At 42.2% G+C, this 11,220-nt stretch overlaps 1 protein-coding gene across 1 annotated transcript; it reads left to right on the top strand.

Moving 5' to 3' along the window:
• Nucleotides 1–5,485: 5,485 nt before the first annotated feature.
• Nucleotides 5,486–9,893, top strand: UTS2 (urotensin 2). Its single transcript, XM_030537391.1, is given in 5 exon segments — nt 5,486–5,578; nt 5,580–5,691; nt 7,748–7,864; nt 8,595–8,638; nt 9,701–9,893. Coding segments are annotated over 5 exon segments (483 nt in total). The 3' UTR covers nt 9,818–9,893.
• Nucleotides 9,894–11,220: the final 1,327 nt, after the last annotated feature.

Here is an 11,220-nt window from a genome sequence, read left to right as displayed (position 1 = left end):
ATTCTCTAGTGTTGGGCGGACAAGGAAAAAAAGGGCCAGTTTGTAAGGCTTCACTTGGAGAGAATAAACCCAGAATACTGTGTGCCAGCCCAGCAGGGCTTGCTTCAAAGAGGATATTCTCAGAATGGGTAGAAACTGCCCTACAAAGGAGCAGTGTTTGGCAGCTGGGATCTGGTACTAGCCCAGGTCCTGGGGACTGTTTCCCATTTATCTGCCAAAAAAAAAAAAAACAATCTGCAGAAGCCTTTAATTCCTTGCCATCTTCACTCACATAAACATGCACTCATATGCATGCCTTTCGGCAACCCAGCTAAGAGCCAAGCCTACTTTCATCTCTTACAACTTTTCTCTCAGATTCAAAAAGTAGAAATACTATTTGGTTATACACAGAACACGCCACACATGCCATATTACTGTTACTGCCTATGCAATGGGCTAACAAGCAGCTAAGAAAAAGGAAAGTTAACAGGAAGTGTCCATGTTATGGTTAGGTTTTTGTTTAATCTTGTAAGTTTCAGTATCTCAGTTCCTTTACTACTTCTTTTTGTATGCTCAGGTTTACAACATTATATGGATACTGTGTATGGATGGAAATATAATTGACAGGAAATACAACTTAGTGTTTGTGACTTGAACACGTGAAAGGGTGACCAGATAGCAAGTGTGAAAAATCGGGACGGGGTAGGGGGGCAATAGGAGCCTATATAAGAAAAAGACCCAAAAATCAGAACTGTCCCTATAAAATCGGGACATCTGGTAACAAGTGACCATCCCAGATCAGCGACTTATCAAAGGATTTAATAATCCTAGAAATGTAGGATTGGAAGGGACCTTGAGAAGTCATCTAGTCCAGTCCCCTGCACTGAGGTAGGGCTAAGTATTTCCTAGACCATCCCTGACAGGTGTTTGTCTTACCTGCTCTTTAAAACCTCCAGACACAGAGATTCCACATCTCCTTAGTAATTTATAGTTTGAATCAAAACTGGTCAACAGTATAAATTAACTCGTTTACAATGGTTCCTCCTGGTCAGTAAAGATTATTTTTAAATATTGAAAGTACAGTAATGTGGTTACTCTTCCTTGTTATTCCACAAGAAGTTCAATAATCAAACTGTAATCAAATAACAATAACAACAACAATCAAAGTTCCTTGTTATCTCACAGCCAAGTATTGCCCCTGGAAGCTAAATCTACCAACATAGTAAGGATTCAGAGAATATTTTTGTTTTGAATAATGGTTTTGGAAAAGCTTAAAAACTCTCCTATAAAGAATCCCCCAAATTTTCAAACTGACATTTCACATCCACTTTTGCCAGCCACATGCTTGGGTTTTTGTACCCTCATTAGAGGAGTTGCTTTGCATGATGACGTGCACCCTGCTCTTGAATGCCTTTGGTACCCCAGCAAAGGAGAGTTTATAGGTGACAAATGCAAGACCTGAGTAGAAAGCAATAAGATATGGGCAAGATGCCCGATTTCTACATGACGCACTTCATGATTGCTGTAAGAGGCTGCACTCTTCCTGGTGGGAAGACAAAGGACAAAAATTGCTTATGTAGAGTGCTTCCTTCATTAGCTTTCCTTAGAGGATGTGTTGAGTGAATGTTGATGATGCCTTTGTCATTGATAGCTCACTGAAGGAGAAGTGTTTGTACTGAGCAGTCAGCACCATCTTAAACAATGAGGTCATGCAGCAAAAATCAGACCTAATTGCTGTTTGCAATCTTGGAATGAAAAGGTGCATGAGTCACAAATGGAGGGAAGAGTTCCCTCAGCCACTTGCATTCCCTGTAGAGGGGGAGAAGAGTACATGAATTTGTTAATTTAGTTTTGTCAAACTCTTTTCTATCTCACTCACCCACCCAAACAAACAAAGACACGTCCAGGAAGTACGAAATGGGTCACATAGTTGAGGCATCTACATCAGATGTTTTACAAATTGATTATCAGAGGGGTAGCCATGTTAGTCTGGATCTGTAAAAGCAGCAAAGAATCCTGTGGCACCTTATAGACTAACAGACGTTTTGGAGCATGAGCTTTCGTGGGTGAATACCCACTTCGTCAGATGCATGTAGTGGAAATTTCCAGGGGCAAGTATATATATATGCAAGCAAGCTAGAGATAATAAGGTTAGTTCAATCAGGGAGGATGAGGCCCTGTTCTAGTAGTTGAGGTGTGAAAACCAAGGGAGAAGAAACTGATTCTGTAGTTGGCAAGCCATTCACAGTCTTTGTTTAATCCTGAGCTGACGGTGTCAAATTTGCAGATGAACTGAAGCTCAGCAGTTTCTCTTTGAAGTCTGGTCCTGAAGTTTTTTTCACTGCAGGATGGCCACCTTAAGGTCTGCTATAGTGTGGCCAGGGAGGTTGACGTGTTCTCCTACAGGTTTTTGTATATTGCCATTCCTAATATCTGATTTGTGTCCATTTACCCTTTTCCGTAGAGACTGTCCAGTTTGGCCGATGTACATAGCAGAGGGGCATTGCTGGCATATGAGGCGTATATTACATTGGTGGAGGTGCAGGTGAATGAACCGGTGATGGTGTGGCTGATCTGGTTAGGTCCTGTGATGGTGTCGCTGGTGTAGATATGTGGGCAGAGTTGGCATCGAGGTTTGTTGCATGGATTGGTTCCTGAGCTAGAGTTCCTATGGTGCAGTGTGCAGTTACTGGTGAGAATATGTTTCAGGTTGGCAGGTTGTCTGTGGGCGAGGACTGGCCTGCTACCCAAGGCCTGTGAAAGTGAGGGATCATTGTCCAGGATGGGTTGTATATCCCTGATGATGCGTTGGAGGGGTTTTAGCTGGGGACTGTATGTGATGGCCAGTGGAGTCCTGTTGGTTTCTTTCTTGGGTTTGTCTTGCAGAAGGACCTCCACCTCCACCAATGTACCTCCACCAATGTAATATACGCCATCATATGCCAGCAATGCCCCTCTGCTATGTACATCGGCCAAACTGGACAGTCTCTACGGAAAAGGGTAAATGGACACAAATCAGATATTAGGAATGGCAATATACAAAAACCTGTAGGAGAACACGTCAACCTCCCTGGCCACACTATAGCAGACCTTAAGCTGGCCATCCTGCAGTGAAAAAAACTTCAGGACCAGACTTCAAAGAGAAACTGCTGAGCTTCAGTTCATCTGCAAATTTGACACCATCAGCTCAGGATTAAACAAAGACTGTGAATGGCTTGCCAACTACAGAACCAGTTTCTCCTCCCTTGGTTTTCACACCTCAACTACTAGAACAGGGTCTCATCCTCCCTGATTGAACTAACCTCATTATCTCTAGCTTGCTTGCATATATATACCTGCCCCTGGAAATTTCCACTACATGCATCTGAAGATGTGGGTATTCACCCATGAAAACTCATGCTCCAAAACATCTGTTAGTCTATAAAGTGCCACAGGATTCCTTACAAATTGATATATGGCTCCTATATGCACCTACTCACAGGCTACTACAGATGTAGCTCAATGTATGTAAGACATGCCTTACATGGAATGTCCCCATCCTTCTTGTGCCAGTGTTGGTGCATAGGATGGAAACTCTCTTCCATCCATCTCTGCAGTTAGCTACCGCTTCCATCTGCTCTATGGTGTTGAGATCAATTCTTCTGTCCTCCCTGCAAAGGGTTCTTCTTAAGGTTTCTCTTGGGTGCTCATGTTTCCTCACACCAGTTGATTTGCACTTGGCAGCTTCATGTGGGAGTCTGTATGTTGGCACCTTGTGTGTATGCACCAAATCTGTCCATTGCTTTCTTCTATTATAGGGGAGATGAACTGCTGGTTAGCGATTTATCAGATCTCGTTGCTGGTGATGAAGTCTGTCCAACCAATGTACAGAATTTTTCTCAAGCACTTATTTTCAAAGGCTTCTAGTTTGCAATCTAACATAGATCTCCAGTTCTTGCTGCCATAACTTAGCATTGAGATCAATAACATCTGAGTTGAACATTCACAGTTTTGTTTTGGTATTTATAGCTTTGATTTCTGTACACTGTTAATTTTAGAGAATGGTGTGGATGGCTTTCCAATCCATGATATCACTTTTTCTTGAGGTCACTGTTGGCTAGTACAGTGCTGCACAGGTAAACGAACGCTTATACTTCCTTAATGTGTTTGCCTTCTAATATGATCTCTGTGCTGCTCAATACGTCCTTGCATCTTGGACAGATGACCTGTATCTCAAGCTGATGCAGATGTGATTGATCTGTTTTTTATTTTGTCATCTGGTGAATTCCAGTTACAGATAATTTTCAGATAACTCCAGAAGCTACAATATGAAAGATCAACCTCATTACTAAAGACAAAAGGAAACTGAAAAGTCCAAGTATCAACTGATCAGAGCTCACTTTGTTTTTCTAGAGCAGGAAAACTATGTTCAGGGACAGTGTTCCTGAACTGGGATGGCCATTTTTGTAGACCTGAATGCAAGCTCATGTTCTCAACATCACCTGAACCAAAGGTTCACCGCATAAATATATGTCAGTTTATGACATTAATATCTGTATACGGGATGTGTGATGCTTGAATGAACACCTGACTCCGTCCCAGAGGAGTTCATAATCTAGAAGGAAAAGACAGGTATGATTGCAAGGAGAGGTGATGTGAGACAAGGTAGATGAATGGATGCAGGAACACCAAGAATAATGTCACAAGGCTGCTTGTTTTGCATGGTACCCACAATGTTAGCTTTAAAAAGAAAAAAAGATAGCCAGCTAGAGAGTAGCACATTATCTAATACAAGATCAAGTACATTTCTTTAGAGGAGGTAAATAGGTGGTAGGTAAGCTAGAAAGGAGGTCAGTGCTGCTCACATGCTAGTAAAAGAGCTACATTTAACACTTCCCAAACTAGTTTATATGTATTGAGTGAGTCTCCACTTAACCGTAAAGAAAGATCAAAGTTATGCTCCTGCTGCCAAGGCAATTCTCTAGGGCAATACTGGAAAAGGCCTTTGCAAATGGGAAAAATTAAACAGACATGAAATCTATGGGAAAAACACCAGCATCTTGAACTCAGCTCAGCTTTTCTTTGTAAATTAAACAACTGGATGGAAGTTTTAATCTCCTCTCTTCTTACTCTCCTGGCACGAGAACCCCTAACACAACATGACAACTCATCCATCCAACTCACAAAAGGCAAAAAACCAAAACATTTCATATCAGACGCTCTGCGTCACGCTTGCTAAGGCTCATAAATCAGCCATCTCACTGCCCTGGTCATTTCAACCAATGTCTGACCCTTTCATTAACTCATGATTTATAACTGGAAGTTATTTTTTATGCCAGATTTATAAACTTACTGTGCCTGGTTTGATATAATATCCACTTTGTACACCATGCAATGAGACAGTAAATTTATTGGCTATGAACTGTTACCTTGAAAAATGACATCAATGCAAAGTGGTTTCCATTTAGAATCAATGGGCAATAAATTCACTGGATTTTTTTTTTTGGATGATGATATTGATGAGGTCATGCGTGGCTATATAATGGGTGAAATTGGGAGGAGACGCGCCAGTCAGATAGCGGTTCTGCACGACGGGGTCAACAAAGACGAATTATATTCACGCAGCAACAATGCATAGGCTGGTATTCTGCTGTCTCTTTATTATCAGCCTCTCATGTCCTCTCTTGTCTCTCCCCATTATCGACTCCAGGGAGGTGTCCTATCAGCTCTCAGGTAAGACTTTTTTTGCTTTTGGAGGTCAGGAGCTTAGTAGGGCACTGGACAGTAATGTTGAATGAGTAACCGAGAAATTCTTTCAGAAAGGACCTTTTCTCATCTGTGTTCTTCAGCTGTGGCAAAAAGCAGGTGTTTCTTCATGATGCTAGAGGCACAATTGGAATCAACAGTTCCGTGTAAGTCCTCAGAAAATGGAGAGGTTGGGTGCCCTAAATATCCCTTGCTATTGCCTTCAGATCCTGAATGCAAGCTCTCTGAACCCTGCAACATGAAATGTGAGCTAGCTGACATTTGATTCTCCATTTAGAATCGCCTGGCTGCATGGCCAGTTCCTCTGGCTGTACTTTAAGATGGCTTACTCATTATTTTTATAATTAAAAAATATCTAGAAGAAGTGGGAGCGGTACTGCAGAAATTAATGCAGTAACCATTCCCAGCTTGGAGTTGAGAACAGTCCAATTTTGGCTTAAGTCAGCAATGAAAATGAGTCTAGCCATTTCACATTTAGTATCCTGGTAGAGAGTTGCTCACATTAAGGAGACTTCATTCAGTTTACAAAGAGAAGAAGTTTCTGCTTGGGGAATCCAAGGTTTAGAAAAGTAGAGGTACGGTAGGTCAGGACTGAGGGGCATAGGTAAAACAGGATAAGTGGTCCAAAAATGGAATAGAGAGGATACCATATAGTCAGGATTGAAGTGTATGAACCGAACTTTGAGCCAGGGCTCAGGACTGGAAAATCAGGGAGTGCTGCAGGTCAGAAAGCTGTGCATGAAGAAGGGACTGTGCCCACCTGCCCTCTACTTAAGTAATTCATGGTCTTTTGTTGGAGACACTGCTGCTATATTCGTTTACAAAGTCTGATAGACACTAAAGTGTTTTTCTAAATATTCGTAAGTCCAAAATTTAAACAAGTGTCTTTACAAACCTTCTACTGTATAATTGCAGTCAGTTTACAGCCAGCTGTCATTCAATCCAGACATCATTCACCGTATGATGAGATGGACGAGCTGGCAGTAACCAGTAATATCAACTGCATTTGTTTGGAGGCATGCATTAAGCTTATTAAATCTTCTCTATTAATTAAAAAGCACCCTCTAGAGACCAAAAGACAAAAATTAGGAATCTATATTTTTATCTCAAACCAAACGTGTATATCAGCATTGCTAGGGAGAGGCAAAGTATATTAGAATAACCGTGTGAAATGTCTCAGCATAATGCACATGGAGGTAACAGCTTGTCATACAAAGACATTTCTGAAACTTCCCAGTGACCTCTGCAACTGTTTCTCTGCATAGTTACTAGGCAAACTACAGTATTCACTTATGGCCAAGGATTTTTTAAAAATCTCCCCTCCCTCGGATATTTTGTTTTCATTACAATGTTTTAAATTTAATTTAAATAAAAGAAGGGGTTTGTGGGGAAATCAAAAGCAGATAAGTAATACCTATGTCCATTATATTGTCTCTAAATCAGCCAGCTATTTCAGGGTGCTAAAAGACCCCAGTTTGTATTCATGTAGGTTCTCCTGAAATGGTGTCACAAAGTTCTAGAAATCATTATCTTGTTAAATCTCACCTCTCTTTCCTTTCAGACTGTCAGATCTTGTTTTGGTAGCCTGTCCAGTTCATCTGAGCAGTAGCCACATGCTGCTCCATGTAATCATTTGGCAGACTGCCACTTTCACATTGTGTTTCTTTTAGCATTGCAGACATCCCGAACAGCAGTAGTTTCTGTGCTTGGGGCTGTAGATACCCAGGGCCCCAAACCAATGGGTGACTTCCTGGGCCGAATTGGGCAGATCTGTTAGAGCAGTGAGAACAGAGACTGTACAGATGTAACATCAGGAGGGTGACTCAGGTGCCCAAAGAGGCAATCACCACCTTTTTCTCATTCATTAAATAAAGGTCAGTGATTAACTGCTGGTGCCTTCTGACATCTTCAAAACGTGGGGCCCACAGGCCTGTTCAGGAGCCAGTTGACTGAATGGTTGTTACCCAAAGGAAACAGGGAGGTGTCATCCCATACAGACTCTGATGTCTTCTTCTACCAACAGCAGATGAAGATACACGATTAAACGTGGAGCGATTGGACAGCTTGGGGAAAGCTTCTCTGCTTCAGACTCTGCCAAGGCTCCTGGGAGCACAAACTGAGGACACTCCCAGCAAAGAAGGTAAAGCTCTCCCATGCACTTTACACACAGAATTTTTCCAAGGTACAGAATACTAAGGGTCCCTTCTGAAAATTCACTTGCTTTGAGCAGCAAGAAATAAAAAACATCTTGCAATATGAATCTGCCTGGACGGTGCACATTGTCAAAGCAGCTGAAGTTCACTGTCTGCAGAGAACCCAAATCCCACCAGCAGGAACATTTTAAGTCGGGGGGAGAATCAAAGAACCATCAGGTACAATTACATTAAGAACTCATTAACAGTGAAAGGAAGTTGCAGCCCTCTAAGTCAGTGTGTCTGAAAAAAAGTCTGCTGAACTTCATACTGATGTTGAGTGGCTGTCGATGACTAAAATGCAAGGAACTCCTCTAGGCAAGACAGGGACTTGGTCTGGGAGTGAGTAACTGAGCCATGCAAATATCACAATCTGTTGAAATGCAGCAGCATTTTCAGAAAATGCAGAATCTACAGCCATAAATGTCATGATACAATGACTTATGCAGGAGAGAGGTTCCTTACAGGTAAGATTAAGTAGTGCTGCAGCCCCACTATCATACATCCATCAGGAATAATGTGCTATGACAAGGACTGACCCTACATCAGAAGGAACAGTTGGTATTTGATCTTCTTAATGTCTGTTTTACCTCTGTGGGTTCTATTTTGGCAATCAGAAATGACATGCATAGTCTCTCCATTTCTAAACTAAGAAGCATTTCATACTTGTTTTTCCAGGTCTCAGCCCTAGCAGTTACAATCCAGGGGAAAATGTGAAAGAGGTAAATGAATGACTAGCTATTGTCAAAATAAGAAACTGGAAACCCACATTTTAGATTAAGGAGAAGTGGATAATAAGACACCCTTTAAAGTCCCATTTAACTTAAAAATAGTTTAGATCAAAGTATGACCCATCTTTCTGTAGCAGAAAAAGGATATTGAAAGATGATGACAGAAAACTGCTAATTTGCATAATTTTAAAAGTATTTTCAAGGCTATAGTAACACAGATTTGGCAAAAGCAGCAAAGAATCCTGTGGCACATTATAGACTAACAGACGTTTTGGAGCATGAGCTTTCGTGGGTGAATACCCACGTCTTCAGATGCATGTGGTGGAAATATGCAGGGGCAGGTATATATATGCTAGCAAGCAAGCTAGAGATAACGAGGTCAATTCAATCAGGGAGGATGAGGCCCTGTTCTAGCAGTTGAGGTGTGAAAACCAAGAGAGGAGAAACTGGTTCTGTAGTTGGCAAGCCATTCACAGTCTTTGTTCAATCCTGAGCTGATGGTGTCAAATTTGCAGATGAACTGAAGCTCAGCAGTTTCTCTTTGAAATCTGGTCCTGAAGTTTTTTTGCTGCAGGATGGCCACCTTAAGGTCTGCTATAGTGTGATTTGGCAGATTTGGCAGAAATTGAAGCATTTCAGCATAACTTTAAAATTCCAGCCCTCTCCTGAAAAACTGCCTTCCAATTAAAAGGCCAGTTCCAGCCTCTACAGGACTGGCTAAAGAGTGTGTATGGATATGGGTGAGAGTCAATAAGTATATCACTTTTCCCACTGCAACATGTGCAACATTAGCACAATGATAATGGGCTAATTGATTATACAAAATCATTACTATTTACCATATATTGATCCTTTAAAGATTAAGGCAGGGAGTTTGATTAGCATTTTGGATCACAGATGCATATTGGGCTATCTGTCTTCCCAGGGTAGTCAGAACATGGGGCTACAGGGCCTGGTCAGAGATGACAGAGAGACTGCATCTCATTGTAAGCATTTTTCAGAGGATTAATTCGATTTCCCACTCACTAACCTGCAGCTGTTGCTTGATTTTAGGCTTTCTATGGAAGTCACCCTCGAATTGCTTTGCTGAGCCGCCTGCTGGCCAAAGACAGGAAACAGAATAAAAGACGTGGGAACCTCTCTGAGTGCTTCTGGAAATACTGTGTGTAGCCGGGGGCGGTGGGGTGGGGAACAAACTCTTTCCTGGTCCTGGCTGCTTAATTTATAAAGATGTTAATAACTGTCTTGGAAAAATGTACATAGATTTGCTTGTTTTGACATGAGGAGAATAAAGAAATGTGATGCTGACTCTTAACTCTACATTCCACGCTGTTTGGAGATTAATAAATCCTCTATGTTTTGCAAATAACCCGTGAGCAATGAGTTATTTTCCTTCAGAGATTCCATTTCTCTTGGGTACTAAGTGATGGGGCAAGAAGGGGAAAACGGATGGATGGTGAGGGACCAGTCTGGGAAATTAGGAATTCTATAGGATCGTCTCTCTAAGCAGAGAGATGGATGAACCAGCACTATGCCACACTAATTTACATAGTCTTTCATACAAATTGTATCTCCAAATGTGTTAATATAGTAACAGATCAGTAATAGCAAAGAGAGACAATAATTATATGGATCACCCCCAAAAGGAATAATCTGAGGGGGAACAGACTACCCGAAGTGGTGAGGATGGGAGTGAGCTGAGGAGAACTGATGAAAAGGTGGGGGACAAGGGAGCCTGACCTAATAATGCATGTTAGAAAACAGAGCAATTTCTTACAGCAGGCAATTTCTTTGCCTTCCAGGCCTCTCTCCTTTCACTCATCCAGCACAAGCTCTAACCCCTGCCCAGCACACTGGGGATGTAAGGGGCATTCACTGGCGAGAGGCATTAGGATGGTGCCTCATTTCAGGTCTGACTCTGCAGGATTTTGTATAACACAATAGCTGACTTGCATGAGAGCCCCCCGCCCCCAGCTCACCCCCATGCTGCTGATTACAAAAGGGCTGGAGAGGCTTTGTCTGGGGACACAACCAGCCTTGTCAGTGGCAGGATTCACTGAATTACATGGGTGGTTCTCCAATTGTCACAGCAGGGAAGCCTGTTAGCGAAAGATCTTCTAGAGAACTGCTCCCATGCATTTGTCTTCTTATAAGGCTTGTCACCTGTACCAGGTGTTATATAGAGAAAAGTACTGTGCAAACCCTAAGGTGAGAAGAAGTTACTCACCTCGTGCAGTAACAATGGTTCTTTGCGATGTCTCTCTCTATGGGTGCTCCACTGCAGGTGTGCTTGCATCTCTGCCCTGCTGATCAGTGAACTTTGGTAGCAGTGTCTGTTATGCCTGCACAGGCACTTTCTCTCCTCGTGCCCTGCCACAAGGCTAGCCAGAGCACACAGGCTACACCACCACCCCCTGTTTCTTCTCTACTGCAGAGTCATTGACAACAACTCGGACGTAGAGAGTTGTGGAACACCCATAGAGGGAAACATCTCAAAGAACAATTGTTACTGCACAAGGTGATTAACAACTACTATGTCTTCAAGCAGCAGCCTCATGGGTGCTCCACTGTGG

Source organism: Gopherus evgoodei, chromosome 18, assembly GCF_007399415.2.
Source record: "Gopherus evgoodei ecotype Sinaloan lineage chromosome 18, rGopEvg1_v1.p, whole genome shotgun sequence".
NCBI lineage: Eukaryota > Metazoa > Chordata > Testudines > Testudinidae > Gopherus > Gopherus evgoodei.
This window is presented reverse-complemented; position numbering and strand designations above follow the sequence as displayed.